At 45.5% G+C, this 19,010-nt stretch overlaps 1 protein-coding gene across 3 annotated transcripts in view; it reads right to left on the reverse strand.

Annotated features, from left to right (window-relative positions):
• Positions 1-13,892, reverse strand: part of LOC141476612 (zinc finger SWIM domain-containing protein 6-like) — a 179,020-nt gene extending 165,128 nt beyond the window's left edge. For 2 of the 3 annotated variants that reach the window (XM_074165378.1, XM_074165377.1), the window contains exons 1-2: positions 13,473-13,883; positions 13,349-13,418 (exon numbers count right to left, since the gene is read on the reverse strand). In XM_074165378.1, coding sequence (XP_074021479.1) covers positions 13,349-13,418; positions 13,473-13,883 — 481 coding nt within the window. Of the gene's footprint in view, positions 1-13,348 lie in introns of all 3 variants that reach the window. The other variant, XM_074165376.1, reaches the window with a different exon arrangement.
• Between the last annotated feature and the right edge of the window lie 5,118 nt (positions 13,893-19,010).

Below are 19,010 nucleotides of genomic sequence, written 5' to 3' on the forward strand. Positions count from 1 at the left end.
TCATAGAATTGTCTAGGTTGGAAGGGACCTTTAAGATCATCTAGTCCAACCATCAACCTAACTCTGATAAAAAACCATCACTAAACCATGTCACTAAGCACTATGTCAACCCATCTTTTAAATACCTCCAGGAATGGTACCTCAACCACGTCCCTGGGCAGCCCATTCCAATGCTTAATAACCCTTTCAGTGTAAAAATTCTTCCTAATATCCAATCTAAACATCCCCTGGCGCAACTTGAGGCCATTTCCTCTTGTCCTATTGCCTGTGACTTGGGAGAAGAGACTGACCCCCCGCCTCTCTACAACCTCCTTTCAGGTAGTTGCAGAGAACGAGGAGGTCTCCCCCCTCAGCCTCCTTTTTTCTCCAGGCTGAACAACCCCAGCTCCTCATAAGACTTATTCTCCAGACCCCTCACCAGCTTTGTTGCCCTTCTCTGGACCCGCTCCAGCACCTCAATGTCTTTTTTGTGGTAAGGGGCCCAAAACTGGATGCAGTATTCAAGGTGGGGCCTCACCAGTGCCGAGTACAGGGGGACGATCACCTCCCGAGTCCTACTCACCACACTGTTCCTGATACAGGTCAGGATGCTGTTGGCCTTCTTGGCCACCTGAACACACTGCTGGCTCATGTTCAGCCGACAGCCAACCAACACCCCCAGGTCCTTTTCTGCCAGGCAGCTCTCCAGCCACTCTTCCCCAAGCCTATAGCGCTGCATGTCCCCATGTTGTGACCCAAGTGCAGGACCCAGCACTTGGCCTTGTTGAACCTCATACAATTGGCCTCGGCCCATTGATCCAGCCTCTCCAGATCCCTCTGCAAAGCCTTTCTACCCTCAAGCGGATCGACGCTCCCACCTAACTTGGTGTTGTCTGCAACCTTACTGAGGGTGCACTCGATCCTCTTGTCCAGATCATTGATAAAGATGTTAAAGAGAACCGGCCCCAATACTGAGCCCTGGGGGACATCACTTGTGACCAGCCACCAAACTGGATTTAACTCCATTCACCACCACTCTCTGGGCCCAGCCCTCCAGCCAGTTTTTAACCCAGCAGAGAGTACTCCCATCCAAGCCACAGGCAGCCAGTTTCTCCAGGAGGATACTGTGGGGGATCCTCTACTGCATTACAGAGTGTAAATTTGTCTCAGACTTTATAAAACAGTTCATCCAATTTTAAGCATCTCAGTGGTCAAATGTTCTTTATTTTATTAGTTAGCATAAATTAAACACTGTAGTCAGGTGCACAATTCCTGCACCGTATCTGCATTACTACCCAGCTGTCAGTAACCAGTTAGCAGTTAAACTTGGCATGTGTACAAAGTTTCTCACTTCTTACAAGACATACAGCTATGCAACATTTGATTTTTCCAGCCTTTAAAATGATTATTTGAATATTAATAACTTTGTCCAAAAAATATATATATATATTACAGCCTACTTCTGTGAAATTTCTGCCTGCTTAGCTTACTGACAAGTTTTACTGCATCCTTTCAATTAACATCAGACCTTCTCAGCCATTGCCCATGCATTTCCAAAGCAAAAAATTCCAGATATTTCAAGACTCTCAAATGTACTCACTTGCAAGAAGGAGTAGAGGGTTAGAATAAAAAATAATAGATAAATAAAGATTAAACTCTCCTTCTTAAAGGATGCGATGGTGCACATCACAATTATCTTAAAATATACTTTAAATGCAGTTAAATATACCCCTCTTTCACACTTTATTTTTCATTTTTCAGAAGGGTTTCGTAAAGCATTGGTAAAAAGCCCGCATCTGGAGACACTTCAGTCTATTTCTGATTTGACACAATTCATTAAAGTATTTTGTACAACTGCTCAGCTCCTACAGCAGGCCTTTTATGAGTTCTGACTTAACCACAAAGGAATGCTCTACACTTCAGTTACTATTAGAAGGCTACACTCCTCTGGTCTGTTTACACATTTGCAGAATTAAGTCAGGAACAAAAAAAAAATATATTTTAAGATAGTGACTTATATCACAAGTTTTCTAGATATCCTGGTCTTTGATAGTGGGGCCAAGGCAACAAAGACTGGATGCATACTGCTACCTCATCAGAGAATGGCATGGTAACGCATTGCAAGGGAATCACATAAATCATGATAATTGGCATGTAGCTGAAGGACAATGCAAACCAGAATACAGTACCAGACAACGTGTCTAGTGATCCAGGTCACAGAAGGTTATGAAGCCATGTCAAGAACTGCATACATATCCAGCTGAGAGAAGCTTTTTACACAGGTAGTTTCAGATAGTAAACCAAAAGGAAAATCTAGAAGCTCAAGGAGAGAGATCTCCCAGAACAAGTGCAGTTGTTGGACAGTACTCAGGTATTCACATGCTGTAAGGTTGACTGCATTCCAGGCAATCAGAATTCACATTAGATCCGTACCCTTGCTGCACATGAAAGCTTTTTAAAATTTCAAATTAGTTCCTGTCACAGCACATACATAAATTAAGATAGCTTTTCTCAGTTAAAATAGTGTGGTCCTCTTTTTTCCTTATTTTTTTAATGATGCAGTAAAATCGCCTACCCAAAGAAAACCAGCTAAAGAGAAAGTAAGTTAAAGGGTGTCAGCTGCATTCCTATACTACCATAACTTTGCACTCATATTTTGTTAACTACTACAAAACTTCAGGATTTGTCTTGACATAACAATTAGATTAACTGGATAACAGGTGACATTAAAACTGAACCCATGCAGACATATATTACAGTATGCCACATAATATACTTTATCCTTCACCAGTAAAAACTGCTGTACATAATAACATACTACTTCTCACTCTAAGTAGCGTGGGTTTCTTCAGGATTTTTGTTGATGAGTTTTGATGTTTTTTGGTTAGAGTTTTTTTTTGTGTGTGTTTGTTTGTTTTGGATTTTTATTTATTAGAACTTTACTAGAGTCTTATGTAAGGGTTCAATTTTAACAGGCTCATTAAAAAAAGCAAATGATATGGCAAAACACTGCAACTAGCTACTGATTTTTAAGGAAACCAATTTGTCCAAAGCTGACTGTGAAATCATTTCAGCCTACTCTCACAGATTTTGCTTTTAATTGTTCATCTCTTAGAGCGCAGAGAGAGAGCGAGCAAGGACGTGCACAAGCATCAGTTGCTGTCATGACAACTGGCTCAAATTCAAGAATTGCTACATACCAAAACATCTGATCATATACAAAGATGGAATCGCTTTCCTGAACTGAAAGCAAGCTTTGAAAATGAAAACTGATTTCTTGGGAGCAAGGTAAGCCTTGAAATTCAGGAAAAAATGAAACACAAGAAACATGAAAACTGATCCAGAACAAATGATAAAAATTCTGTTAGGTCAACCCAATATAAAACTTTCATAGTAAAGAAGATTACTTGTTGTAAAAACTGTGATGAGAAGCTATTTACAATTCATTTTCCTCCTTAAAAAAAAAAAAAAAAAAAATTATACAGCATTAAAGACACTGCCCTATTATATGTTCTATTACAGGTCAGAGGCTTGCCAAGGTTGTGAAGAGGGCTTTAAACCAGAGTTGCCAGATGAAGGGAACCGGAATCCATCCCACTTCTACCAATACAATGCTAATACCAGTAGTAGAGGCCCAAAACCTGGAGATGGATCGCAGGTCAGCACCTGGAGTGCAGTTTAAAGGAAAAATAGCCACTCCAGCCAGTAAGTTTGCTTCATCGGGGGCCTAACTTAAATGCTTCTATGCAACTGCACATAGCATGGGAAACAAACAAGAGGAAGTAGGGACATGCGCACACCTGCAAGGCTATGATCTCATTGGCATCGCAAAGACATGGTTCGATGGCTCCTATGACTAGAACATTGGAATGAAGGTATACAGGCTCTTTAGGAAGGACATGCAGGGTAGATGAGGAGTGGGTGTCACCCTCTGTGTCAATGACCAGCTGAAGTGCATGGACCTCCACCTGGGGATGGATGAAGAACCAACTGAGAGCTTATGGGTCAGGATTAAAGGGAATGCAGGGACAGATGAGATGTTACAGTGGGGGTCTGCTACAGGCCACCTGTCCAGAAAGACAGAGCAGATGAGGCCCTCTATAGACAGACAGTAGCAGCCTCACATTCACAAGCCCTGGTCCTCATGGGGGACTTCAACCACTCCAATATCTGTTGGAGGGACAACACAGCAGGAAGTTCCTGGAATGCATCGATGATAACTTCCTTCTCCAAGTGATGCAGGAGCCAACAAGGAGAGGTGCCATGCTGGACCTTGTTCTCACCAACAAGGAGGGGCTGGTGGGGAATGTGAAGCCCAAGGGCAGCCTTGGCTGAAGTGCCAATGAGATGAGTTCGAGATCCTTAGGGCAGTGAGGAGGGTGCATGGTAAGCTTGCTACCTTGGACTTCAGGAGAGCAGACTTTGGCCTATTGAGAGATCTGCTTGGTAGAGTACTGTGGTATAAAGCCCTGGAGGGGAAAGGGCCCCAAGGAAGCTGGTTAGTATTCAAGGACCACCTCCTCCAAGCTCAGGAGCGATACATCCCAACAAAGAGGAAGTCAGGCAAAAATGTCAGGAGGCCTGCATGGATGAACAAGGAGCTCCTGGACAATCTCAAACAGAAGAAGGAAGCCTACAGAGGGTGGAAGCAAGGACAGCTAACCTGGGAGGAATACAGAGAAGTTACCTGAGCAGCCAGGGATCAGTTTACAAAAGCTAAAGCCCAGATCGAGTTAAATCCGGCCAAGGACATAAAGGACAACAAGAAAAACTTCTATAAGTATGTCAGAGATCAAAGGAAGAGTAGGGAAGATGTGGGCCCTCTCTGGAAGGAAATGGGAAACCTGGTCATCCAGGATATGGAGAAGGCCAAGGTACTCAATGACTTTTTTTCCCCCCCTCGGTCTTCACAAGTAAGGGGTTCTAACCACACCACCCAAGTAGCAGAAGACAAAGTCAGGGACTGTGAGAATGAGAACCACCCACTGTAGGTGAGGATCAAGTATGAAACCATCTAAGGAACCTGAAGGTACAGAAGTTCATGGGACCTGATGAGATTCTCATCTGTGGATCCCAAGAGAACAAGCAGATGAAGTTGCTAAACCACTATCCATCATCTTTGAAAAGTCGTGGCAGTCCAGTGAAGTTCCCACTGACTGGGAAAGGAGTAACATAACACTCATTTTTAAAAAGGGGGAAAAAAAGGAAGACCCAGGGAACTACAGGCCAGTCAGCCTCACCTCTGTGCCCAGAAAGATCATGGAGCAGATCCTCCTGGAAACTCTGCTAAGGCACATGGAAAATAAGGAGGTGATTGGTGATAGCCGACATGACTTCATTAAGGGCAGATAATGCCTGACAAATGTGGTAGACTTCTATGACAGCATAACAGTGTTAGTGGATAAGGGGAGAGCAACTGACATCATCTTTGTGGACTTCTGCATAGTATTTGACACTATCCCACACGACATCCTGGTCTCTAAATTGGAGAGACATGGATGTGATGGATGCACCACTCAGTGGATAAAGAACTGGCAGAATGGCCACACTAGTTGGACTAGATGATCTCTATGGTCCCTTCCAAATCTAAAAAAAATTCAGTGAAATTCAGTAAAAAGGGTTGCAGTCAACAGCTCGATGTTCAAGTGGAAGCCAGTGACGAGTGGTGTTCCTCAGGGGTCAGTACTGGGATCAGTACTATTTAACATATTTGTTGGTGATATGGATGCTGGGATTGAGTGCACCCTCAGCAAGTTTGCCAACAACACCAAGCTGTGTGGTACAGTCGACACGCTGGAGGGAAGGGTTGCTATCCAGAGGGACCTGGACAAGATCGAGAGGTGGGCCTATGCTAACCTCATGAAGTTCAACCAGGCCAAGTGCAAGGTCACACACCTGGGTCATGGCAATCCCAGGCACAAATACAGGTTGGGTGGAGAATGGATTGAGAGCAGCCCTGAGGAGAAGGACTTGGGGGTGTTGGTGGATGAAAAGCTCAACATGAGCCGTCAGTGCGTGCTGACAGCCCAGAAAGCCAACCGCATCCTGGGCTGCATCAAGAGAAGTGTGGCCAGCAGGTCAAGGGAGGCGATTCTGCCCCTCTGCTCTGCTCTGGTCTGGTGAGACCCCACCTGGAGTACTGTGTCCAGCTCTGGAGTCCTCAACACAGGAAGGACATGGACCTGTTGGAATGGGTCCAGCAGAGGGCCGCAAAGATGATCAGAGGGCTGGAGCACCTCCCCTATGAAGACAGGCTGAGAAAGTTGGGGTTGTTCAGCCTGGAGAAGAGAAGGCTCCGGGGAGACCTCATAGCAGCCTTCCAATATCTGAAAGGGGCCTACAAGAAAGCTGGAGAGGGACATTTACAAGGGCATGTAGTGATAGGATGAGGGGTAATGGTTTTAAACTGGAAGAAGGTAGATTTAGATTAGATATCAGGAAGAAATTCTTTTCTGTGTGGGTGGTGAGACACTGGAACAGGTTGCCCAGGGAAGTTGTGGATGCCCCATCCCTGGAAGTGTTCAAGGCCAGGCTGGATGGGGCTTTGAGCAACCTGGTCTAGTGGAGGTGTCCCTGCTCATGGCAGGGGGGGTGCAACTCGATGATCTTTAAGGTCCCTTCCAACCTAAACCACTCTATGATTATGATTTATCCTACTATTCATAATTGCACAGAAAGATAGTATAAAGATTTTTTTCACCTCTTGGAATCACTTTAAAATGTTTACTTTCTCTTGAGTTCCAGATTAAATATTTTTAGAGAAAGACTGTAAATCAGCTCCTGCCTTTTCTCAAAGTTTTCCACCTTTAGTAATCTCATCTTGAAAGAGGGCTTCCCCATCCGCCTTCTTTTTTTTTTGGGGTGTGGGGGGGTGGTGTTTCCAAATAAATTATTCAAGGTCAAGGATAGTACATCAGAACACACATGGATACACACTGAAAATAGCTTGCGTGTTCCCAAATTAATGCATTGCATTCAAAGTCTAACAAGGAAACTTGAACGCATTCAGACTTCTCCCTTCCATGAAGAAATATTTTAAAATTTGTTTACTTGTTTCTGTTCTGGAACTTGGAAATATTGGTAGTTGTGGGAGAATGGCTAGCTGAGAAGGGTTACGTAGACATGATCCAGCTGGCCGAGCAAAAGCTTGAGAAACATCGGATTCAGCCCCCGTAACTACTGGGCTGGTAAAGACACCTTGTCCTTGACTATAATTGTTGTATGATAACAGAGAGGTTGCAGCTGCTCAGGCATGGGAAAAGAGGATGAAAGTAACTGTAAAGAAGGAACCAAGGGCGGAGTTGATCTTTCTAAGAACTAACCAATCATGAGCTTAACTTTTGTAATATGTATGAGCTAATTATGTTAGAACATAAAAGGCCACTGTGTGAATCAATAAACGAAGCTTGCTGATCACTCATATTGAGTGGCTCTGTCTTCCCTCTGTCGCGACAGGTAGTTATTTCTTAAAGCAAATTGAAACTGGAATCACTGAAGATAGTTCCAATACTGCTAGTCTCGTGAAAATAAGTCAAAAAGAGTCCAGCAAGAAGTCAGACATCATTTGTTTACTCCCCTACAACAATATTGTATTAACAAATTCTGGATTACCTGTTTTAGTCATACATTCCTAACCAAATCCCAACATCAAGCTGACTGCAGAAGAAACCATGCTTCTTTCTTCAGCATGTCAGCAGATAAAATTTTTGTCCTCCTCAAACAGGCAGAGTTTAACACAACCTTCTCCCCTCGGTAAAAGGTCACTACACATACCAGGACAGTTTGGTATCACAGGACACCAAGATGTTAATGCAAAACACAGTGCTTGTATCTGCATAAATGACAGCCTTATTTTTGTCACATAATTTAGTATTACTTGCATTAAATAAAAATTTTTACTAAAACACTGTCCTACAGGTTTCATCAAAAATCATGTCTGCTAAAAGGTGCATTTCAGTTTTCGACACAAAAAGATTTGTGCCAGCTTCGCTAAAAAAAAAACACAGGTATTTTATTAATCAGCAAAAATGTGTTTTACATGATACTGTTGGCACTCAAACAATTAAGCCTTGAAAGAAGAGAAATTACGTTTTACTTGCTCTACAATTTCACATTATTTTGAGCAAAGATGGCTAGAGAGAAAAATTAATAACTAGAATCATCATCCATTAAAAGGATCTGAAATTTGCCAGTTACAATACCTATAGGTATCCCATTCCACCAGAATTACATGTAGCAGTTACCAACATGGTCTTGTAAAGCTTTCTCTTCCTGGTGAAAAAATTGCTTTCAAAACCAGGAAAAGCTATTTCCCCCCCTCAAAAAGGAGGGGAATAATTAGCTGTAACAATAGATGATAAAAGCACCTCTGAGTCATAAGATAAATACTTCTCATTAAAATAAAATTAAAAAAATATAAAGTCTTTAACTGAGTTTAAAAAAAAACAACTGAAGAAACATTTAGGGAGCTCCAACCATTATTTTACACTTGAGAAATTTTACTTTTTCTTTAAAAAGTATTTTGGTTATATCCCTCTAATCACATTTCACCTAGGGGCTTCATATAAATAAGTCTGCAGCTCCACAATGATGATGCTGTTCAGCTGAACCCTCTTTCACAGACAAGGCAGTTTTCTAGCTCACAATATTAATATTAAAATCTAGAGCTGTGCTAAGTCCCAGTCAATTAATTCTTTACATTCTTTTCCTTCCCTAGGCATTTCTTCCCTCCAACTCACTCCCTTGCCATTCATATCCAAGAGGCACAACTACCGTGATTATAAAGCCTTATGCTGCCATGGAAAGAACCGTAACGCCTTAAAAGACTACCTGTATGAGCAAGCAGGGTCTATGCAGCAAAGACAAGCTGACCTCAAATTACAGACAGACAAGAATACTCTAGGAGTACTTATATGACACATCAAAAAAACCACTTTCGGTACTTCTAATGTGGATGCAGCTACAGCAGCAAAGCTGAGCTTTATAGCAGTACAGCAAAGGCAGTCTCCATCTTTCCCCAAGCAAGAAGAGTCATACCAGCAGAGGCACAGGGTCTGGTGTTTTTTTTTTCTTCTCCTAGAATAGCTGCATTTAGGGCTCTTGCCAGGTCAACTGTGCTATTGAGGGATCACACCTCTTCCTAACCTTGACAGCCACAGCTGTAACAACAATACAGTACTGTATACTAATTCAGGGCTAACCTCAGAAACCAAATATACATTTCACCATCTAAAACTGTCTGCTCACTCCTGGCATATTCACCAATTTGGACAAGTGAAACAGTCAATTTTTAATTTTCCTTCTAGATTGTTGTATTTACTCACAAAGTGCTTTCATGTTTAGACTGTAACTTTTACTAAAAACACCTGGTTTGAAAGAAATTAAAAACATGTATAGTAGAAAAGCTCCATTTTATACAGTTGAAGAAGTTTGCTTTAGGAGCCTGCATTCCTTTTTTTTTTTTTTTTTTAATAAACTAAAAAAAAGAAAACCCTTCATGTCTGATTAAAACAGAAAAGCTATAAAAACATCAATAAGTTAGATGCAAATGGAATTTTGAAGCCAACTTCTTTGGAGAAATTAAATTCAAAATTAAGTGATGCTAATTATTATGCTAGGACAACATAATTCAACTTCAAAATAGGCTAGCAGACAACTTTACTGCTTGAACACTGTTTGTGCATATCACTAATGTGTTATCTTCCTTTTACTTAGGGTTTTGGGGTTTTTTTTCCCCCCATTACACATGAGATGAAGTTGGAGGGGGCATGAAATAGGATCACATGAAGTTTTTTAGCAGAGCATAGACACAAGTTTCTGAAATTCTTTCACTTGAAATGAGTTGCCATGATAAAGTTGAATGTTTATTCAGGGCTATATTGGAAAGAAAAAAAAACCAACATAAAATTCAGAAGCAAATTGTTCCATTTAACCACCACTGAACTGAAATTTATGTCTCCCTCAGAAATCGAATTCTGCATTCCCTGTTTATAATAATACTTTGCATTACAAGTAAGGCTGTTAGAATTGATATGTAATAAAGTGTACTTTGTCCAATAACTGCACTTTTCCATAGTACAATAGTAAACATTTACAGAGTTTCCATTACTCATACTGCAAAGAACATGTTAACATTTATACGGTTACTAAAAATGCACTTACATAAACTCAACATTAAGTTTTCCTCAATGCTACATATTCAGCCATATGATATGGAACCAATTCCATTCTCCACCCAATATAACTCACTCCAGTTAAATTTGCTTTCACGGTTGCATCTTTCTGCTTCACAAGGAGTATCCCACCAGCAAGAGCCTTTACCAGCCCTAATGACACAGCTACCTATCCAAATTACACAAGAACTTTCCTATACTAAGATCCAGCCTACTCAAGTGCTCCATGACTCCTTTGCTAGGCCTCTGTCAGAATAAAATAGAATAGAATAGTTTGGTTGGAAGGGACCTACAGCGATCATCTAGTCCAACTGCCTGACAAGCCCCTTCAGGGCTGACCACAAGTTAAAGCATGTTATTAAGGCCTCTTAAACACTGACAGCCTTGGAGCATTGACCACCTCTCTAGGAAGCCCCTTCTAGTGTTTGACCACCTTCTCGGTAAAGAAATGCTTCCTAACATCCAGTCTGAACCTCCCCTGGCGCAGCTTTGAACCATTCCCACGTGTCCTGTCACTGGATCCCAGGGAGCTCCCTCTCCACTTCCCCTCCTCAGGAAGCTGTAGAGAGCAATGAGGTTGCCCCTCAGCCTCCTTTTCTCCAAACTAGACAAACCCAGAATCCTTAGCTGCTCCTCACAGGACATGCGTTCCAGCCCTTTCACCAGCTTTGTTGCCCTCCTCTGGACACATTCAGGGACCTTAACATCCTTCTTAAATTGTGGGGCCCAGAACCACATACAGTGCTCAAGGTGGGGCTACACCAATGCTAAATACAGAAGGAATAATGCCCCGTGCCTGTCAGTGTTAAAGGGGCATTTGGACAATGCCTTTAATAACAATACAATTGACATGTTTCATATAATCAGCTTCCACTACTATTTTTACACAGCCTTCCAAAGGAGGCTAACATAAGGTTAAAAAAAAACCCAGCCAAATGTATTTTCAGCAGTAGGTACAGCATTTGTTTGGAATGCAGTTAAGGGGTCCACAAAAGCAGCAGTCAACATTTCAGTTGTATTTATGCATATTTTCTTTCTTCACATTGACCCTTGCCAACATCAGTCCACTTTTGAAGCTATGCAAAACATTACCTTTTTTTTTTTTTCCTTTCACAACTACTCATTGAGGCCTATTCCACTGCTGAAAGCAAGCAAAGCCAAGCCCACACTGGGCGCCCTAGAACAGATTGCATCTTTTCTTTATCACCCCTTGGCTTTAATTTCACAGTGAATTCCTAGCTGAAGTGTAATCAGCCAAGAAACCCTCCCTATGTGCACTCCTATCATTCCTCATGGCTTGCAAACAGAATCAAGTGCAAGCAAAAGGGGAAAGAAAAAAAAAACAAAACACAAACTCAGCACTGGCAGCCAAACTAAAAAAGCTCTACTTCTGAGTTTGCCAGTCCTGAGGAACCACAGATGCACCTCAGACCTTTGGAAAGCCAAAAGATTAAACTTAAATTTAAAACCCTTCAAAAAAAATTTAAAGCCCTCAATTGTTTTTAAAAACCCTTCAAAAACCTAAATAAAAATTAATAAACGTCTAAAGCTGAAGGGAAGGGCGTTTAGCCCAGGAACAGCAACAGAGCTTCCCTTCGGAAAGTAGAAGGCACATTTGCAGACTGCCCATGAAGCAAAATCCGCTGCGGACAAGGCCGAGGGGAAGGCCCCCCTCCGATCCCAAGCCCCGGGACTGGGGCCGCCGCCACAGCTCGGCGCAGCTCGACCCCACACGGCGTTGCGAACAAAAGGTGAGCCGCAGCCACAGCTGAGCCACCGCCAAGGGACGGCCCGGCCCAGCACAGGGCGGGACAGAGAAACCAGCCCGCGGAGTCTCTGTCCCGCCCTGCCCCCCGATTGTCGAGCCAGCAGTGAGAAGCAAAAGAGTCTCTTTTGTCTAGCTTCCCCTTTCGGGAGGGGGAGGGGACAGAAAACTGAAGAGAACACAGATAAACATGAAAATGAGAACAAAGTGCCCAGTCGCCACCGCCTCCGCATGGCGACGCGCCCAGCCCACTCGGGCCGCACAAAGCGCAAGCGCACCACCCCCCCGCGGAAGTTTCCCGGGGAAGCTATAAGCCCCTTCCCCGCGGGGCCACTACTACCCCGACGGGGTGGCAGCCTCCTGTCAGGGCAGAGAGGAGGCAGGGAGGAGTTAACCAGGGGCGTCAGCCCGCTGCGGGTGAAAAATTATTCCAGGAGAAGGAAGAGCAATGCTTTCCTCCTCACCTCGCCGTTGTCACGCAGGGGCTCAACCCAAAGTAACGCATGGGCCCCTCCGCGCCCGAGCTGCGCCAGCTCCCTGCCGTCGCCTCGAACCAGGGGCCTTCCCCGACGCAACCTCTCCCCCAGTCCCACCCCCGGCGGCGAGGTTTGGGCGGATCGCGCCTCACCCACTGGCTCGCCACCGTCGCTGCCCTAGAAATGCCTTTGTTTGCGGCTTCCCCCCGCCCCCCCCCCCCCCGCCTTCCCACACCGCACACTCGCTCCTGGGGTCTCACACCCTTTTATTTCTTTATTTTGGACGGCGGCGCATCCTGCCCTCTTCCCCGCCGGCCGCCTTCTGCTGATTCATTTCTACCATTTCTACCGGCAGTTCGGGGGAGGGGGGGGGGGGACACGACGGACACGGGGGACGGCGGCGGCATCTCCTCGCTGTTGTGGCTCTGGGTACGGCGATGACCTGGATTACCGAGGGTGGGCGCTGGGAGGGAGCAGAGCCAAACGGGATTACACGCAGGGAGAGGACACGACACAGCGGGAGCATTAAAAGGGACAGACGGGGGGCAGCATGCCCGGCCCGCCTATCGGGGACCGGGCAGGCCGCTGGCGGCGGGGGCTGTGGATGTGTTACATAGCGAAGCGAAGGAGTTATTCCATGTTCTAGGTGTGAGGAGGAGGAGACTGGGTGAGGAAACTACCCGTCCCGAATTACGGCCTGAGAGTGAAGGATTCGTGCAGGCCGGGCCGCGGGAGGGTGGGGGAGCTCCTCGGCCGCACTGCCGGCCCCCCGAGGGGCTACCGAGGCGCACCAAGGAGGCGGGGTGGATCTGGCCGCCGGGGACGCACAGGGAGGCGGCTTCCCGGATGGCAAGCGGGTGTAACGCAGGGAGAGACCGGCGGCTAAGGCGGCCGGCGGCGCCCTGCCCGGGTGGCCGCGTCCCAGCTCCGCAGCGCAGTCCCGGCTGGTGACTCACCGACTTGCAGGACGTTATCAACACAGCCACCGTCTAGCAGAGCTATGCCCCTGCGGAAGGGTAGGCGGTTCTCGTCGGCGGCGATGTCCGCGCCCCCACCAGGCACAGTGCTGGCGGTGGCCACCCCGGGGGCGGCGGCGGGGTCCTCGGCACCAGGGTTGAAGGAGGAATACATGCAGATCTCCTTCTCGCTGCGGGGAAAGGACCAGTAAACGATCCTGCGCTGCACCGGCTCCGGGATCCGCTCGAACCGCTCCTCCACCCGCTGGAAGGGCCACTTCTCCGCCACCTTACGAGCCGCGATGTCCAGCAAGGACTCGGGGCTCTGGGTCTTGCCGAGCGGCAGCAGCCCCAGGGCGGCGGCGGCAGCAGCAGCAGCTGTAGAGGAGGAGAAGGAGGATCCGGATCCGGCGCAGAGCGCCCCACCGCTGAGTCCAGTGCTGCCCACCCGCTGGCCCGGCCTACACCCTGAGCCATACCCAGGTCTGCAACAGAGGCGCTTAGTAGGGGGAGGGAGCTGACCACGCTCCGCCATGATCGCGCTGCTTCTAAACGGATAGCGGAAGTGGCTGTACCCTATAAACAGCACCAGGAAGGCAACGAGCAGCCGTGAGCCACCCCCGGGTCACGCCTTCTCTTCCCTTACATGGCCGTGGGGGGCGGTGCCGGCCACCTCGCCCACAGCGGAGGGTGGAACCTTATGCAAATCGGCACGACAAACATAAATAGAACGGCCCAAGGAAGGTTCTTTCCGCACGCTGGGAGACGCCGTGCCCATGTGTCGCCTTTTTCTTCCTTCTCCCCGTTGATGTCACGTGCGCAAGCCCGAGAGGGCCTCGCGCGACTGGTGGGAAAAGGGGGCGTGGGCTGGCGGCGCCCTTCTCTGACACCATGTAAGGAATGGAATGCGGGGGTGGGGCCGCCGCTACCTCAACCCGTTCACCCCTGCTAGGAAAATTGGTGGGGCAGGGGAGGAGAACTGCGCCCCGCAGCCGAAAAATATGGTAACGGCTGAGGCAGCTATTCTCGCCCGCGGAAAGGTAGGGGCTGGACCGCCTCCAGCACCTCGCCTGGGGGAGCAGAACGACGCCTGCTTTTCGCCAAAGCTCCGCGGGCGTTGAGAGCTGCTGGGAGGCGGCAGAGAAGCCTCGGAGGGCAGGTAGGAGGCGCCCACATGGGGTGGGGTAGCCTAGCCTGGGCTCCTGCCCCAGAGACGGGCTGAAATGGGCGAAGCTGGGGTGTTGTTTTCGGGGTGCTGCTCCTCTGGGGCAGGAGCCTGGGTGGCTGACCCTATGTGTGCCCATAACAAGCCCTGAGGTGGCTCAGTGAGGCGCGCCCCAAATCTTTCCCTTCTATTAGAGGCTCTACGGTAGCTACGGCCATTGGGCCGCAGGGCGAGCCCCCGCCCCGTGCTGTCTCGCTGGTCGAGCGCGCGCCGTGGTTGCGTTTGCGCGTGGGCGGGTCCCTGGAAGCGCTGGTTGCAGCTCGGTGTGAGTTCTTTATGGCTGGCTCGCTTCGCAGATAGTCCGTCTTGGAACCGCTCTGGTAGCCCAAGGTGAAGGGCTCTGTGCTACGACCCGCGGTGAGTAAATTGGACGCAATTAACGTGTTGTGTTCGCCTTGGTGTCGAAAAGGTCTGTAAAAAGGCTGGTGTTGGCTATCTGTCCCGGTTAATTTCTTCTATGTTCTTCTAGCGCTATTTCTGTTTTAAACAAGTGTCTAGCAAGTCAGTAAAAATGCTCTTCTAAATTGGGTAATGGCTGTTCTTTACCAGGTCTTAACCGCCTGCTGCAATAAAAATAACACACTAATGCCCCTGGAAGAATTCTTCCTGTCATAGTAAAGAAGTTTTACAGTAAAATTTGAAAAATAAGAAGAGTGAGAGATGCCAATGAAAAATAGAACTTCCATAATAAGCAAAGTACCCCATGTGTCAGTTATCTCAGCTTAGTCATTCTTCTGTCATTTCAGATCTGGACAGAAATTATCAAATTTACTTAAGAAATCCCAGAGAAAAGCAGATGGAAAAGCCCATAGATCCACCTTTTTCATCCATCTACTACTCAGCAGGAATAGCTACTTCCCATTAAGTCTATGGATATTAATAGCTACACAGGATGCTGTTGAAGCTTTTTTTCATTTCTGGGCTAGGGAGTACATGAAGAGGTAATGGTATCTTTGCTCTTGAAATTCTGCCATAAGCACCAGGTATGCTTCTCCGTGGGCTCCCTCTGCATTGGTGTAGCTCCATAATGACTTGGAGAGGTTAAAACTTATCTGGAAATACGAGAATAAAAACAACAACCATTAAGAGGAGACATGGTATTTAAGCTGCATAAAATGTTTCTAAATGCTGGGAGGGTAGGTGGTCAGAGATGAAGAAAGTCAGGAAGGGAGGCTAGAGGGCTCTCAGAGCTACAGCTTTAAGAAAAAAATGAAGAAAAATTACTTGAGGTGAGGGCACTAAAATAATCAAATAGAAAATGACAGATGGGCTTACTGAAACAGCTGAATTTAAAATGCTAAAACAAATCCTTTTAACCTATTTCTTTAAGCTTTTTTTTTTTTTTTAGATAATGTTTTATGGATTCTAAATGTACTCTATCATTTATGATTTGAAAAACACTGCTGTAGGTAAAGGTAGTGAATATCACTACACTGCAGTGTAGTGACTGGAAATTCAAATAAAAAAAATTGATAAGTGATGAGCGTTGATGAAATTATCATCTTAAGATTGGACAATAAAAAAAATAGTGTGCTTAATCAATTAATCAATATCTTCAGTTTTACAATGTTTTCTTAAATAGTTTCATTCATTATGTTCGGAAGTTTTTTAATTCAAGGAGTTAAAAATAGAACATTTGCCTTTTAGTAGCCTTTTAAATCAAACACTCTAGGATAAATATTGCCAGCTCTTTAGAGTATCTCTATTAAAGTAAAAATAAGCCAGCAGCACTGACTGAGCCCTATCAAAGTGCACCTAATTAAAGTGCATTCTAATTACATTCCATGATGATTCCAAAACTGGAGTCAGAGGCTGTCATGGTTTGGGCTGGGGCTATCCACTAAAATGAACAACAGATGCTCTCTAACTTCTCTCCCAAGAAGAGAATGAGAGAGAAAGAGACTTATGAGTTGAAAAGAAACTAAACTACTCTAATGAAACATAAATAAGAAAATAAGAAAAAATATATAATATTAATAAGAAAAAATGAAAATGTATACACTATATACAAAAACAACATCGACCTCCCAGGATGATGATCATGTCACCAGCAGTCACTGGCAAAGTCCCAGACTGGACTCGGCAACAGACGGGAGCTTAATTCAGGAACACACGGATCAGGATCAAAGGCAGATGAACAGACAGAGTCCTCCTTGGACACTGGCCATTGAAGAAAGAGGCTGACCCTTTTGATCCCTCAGCTTTTATACTGAGCATGATGCATATGGGAGGGAATACCCCATTGGTCAGTTTTGGGTCACCTGTCCTGTCCGATCCTCCCCTGCAGGTGCGACCCCTCTATGCTCTTCCACTTTCAACTTTCCAATGGGGCACATAACAAAGTTAACTGGCCTTGAGTGTTATAGCAATAAGTATAAGCAGGAGCCTCTCTGCATACCATTCCTTGCTATTCACTATAAAAATCAGGCCTTCTCTCTGCTAGATTTGGATACTATCTGAAAAATAAGCTGTTAATTTCATAAAGTTCAGTTAGTTAGAAGAGGCTTAACTGAAATGTAAAATTACTGAAAAGAAACTTGGTTCTGTTTTAACTCAAACCAGGACATTCCACTCCTTATTCCATACCATTTGTATCATGCTCAGATCACCATTACGTTTTTTATCTTCAAATATACACATATATCTCCAGATCACTCATTTATGATTTATCTTAATACGCAAAAGTTCATTAAGTCCATTTAGTTCATAATTGCAGGATTTAATCTATCATAGCAGACTCTCAGGGCAGGAAAGATGGTATGAAAATCACTGTGGCTCATGCCTGTGGGTAGCATGTCCACCTCAAAGAGTTTGCTGGGCGCCAATTGATGAAGCTAGCTCAGGTTTCATTGCCAGTATGTTATCCTGAAAAACACTTATTGAACACTGTTACATATCAATTAACATCATAGAATTAGAGTATTCTCACCCAGGGTCAAATTTCCTTGAGGTACACATTGAATTTCTCCATTCTTCAGCATCACCTACCAAATGCATCCAGGTCCTTGAGCAAAAACAGTCCCACAAATGGGTTTCCATTTCCCTGAGGAAGGAAAATCCTAGTTTTCCCCAACATAATCCTTTCATGCACCACAGGGACTTTATCCCCTTCTACAGTATGTAAAAGGACTGATTGAGCAGGACCAGCTCGATTGATGGATCCCCTGGTGTTAACTAACCAGGTAGCTTGTGCTAGATGCTTGTCCCAATTATCACAGAATCACAGAATCACAGAGGTTGGAAGGGACCTTTTAAGATCATCTAGTCCAACCAATGAAAAAAAAAAAAAAAAAAACAAAAAAAAAAAACCACCACACACGCAACCCACACACACACCACCACACCACCCAACACTAATCCATATTCCCAAGCACTATGTCAACTCCTCTCTTGAATACCTCCAGGGATGGTGCCTCAACCACCTCCCTGGGCAGCCCATTCCAATGCCTGACAACCCTTTCAGTAAAGAAATATTTCCTAATATCTAACCTGAACTTCCCCTGGCGCAACTTGAGGCCATTGCCTCTTGTCCTATCATCTGTAACTTGGGAGAAGAGACCGACCCCCGCCTCTCTACAGCCTCCTTTCAGGTACTTGTAGAGAGCAATAAGGTCTCCCCTCAGTCTCCTCTTCCCCAGACTGAACAACCCCAGCTCCCTCAGCCTCTCTTCGTAAGACTTGTGCTCCAGACCCCTCACCAGCTTCGTTGCCCTTCTCTGGACCTGCTCCAGCACCTCAATGTCTTTCCTGTGGTAGGGGGCCCAAAGCTGGACGCAGTACTCGAGGTGGGGTGATTATTAAAGGATCCACCACCCATTGCCTTCAGGGTACTTTTTAACCATCCACTGTATCGCTCAATTTTGCCAGAAGCTGGTGCATGATAGGGAATATGATATCCCCACTCAATGCCATGCACTTTTGCCCAACTAATCATAAGATTGTTCTTGAAATGAGTCCCATTGTCCGATTCAATTCTTTCTGGAGTACCATGTCGCCACAAGACTTGCTTTTCAAGGCCCAGGATGGCATTCCAGGCAGTGGCATGGGGCACAGCATAGGTTTCCAACCATCCGGTGCTTCCTTCCACCATTGTAAGCACATAATGCTTACCCTGGATGGTTTGAGGGAGTGTGATATTGTCAATTTGCCAAGCTTCCCCATACTTATATTTTAACCATTGCGCCCCCATACCACAAAGGTTTTAACCTTTTAGCTTCATTGATTTCAGCACGTTTCACAATCGTGGATAACCTGTGCAAGAGCGTCCATGGTTAAGTCCACCCCTCGGTCACGGGCCCATTTATATGTTGCATCTCTTCCTTGATGACCTGAAGTGTCATGGGCCCACCGAGCTAAAAACAGTTCACCTTTATGTTCCCAGTCCAAATCTGTCTGGAAAATCTTAGCAGCCTGGTCCACTTGCTGATTGTTTCAATG

The sequence above is a fragment of the Numenius arquata genome, chromosome W (assembly GCF_964106895.1).
Source record: "Numenius arquata chromosome W, bNumArq3.hap1.1, whole genome shotgun sequence".
Taxonomy (NCBI): Eukaryota; Metazoa; Chordata; class Aves; order Charadriiformes; family Scolopacidae; genus Numenius; species Numenius arquata.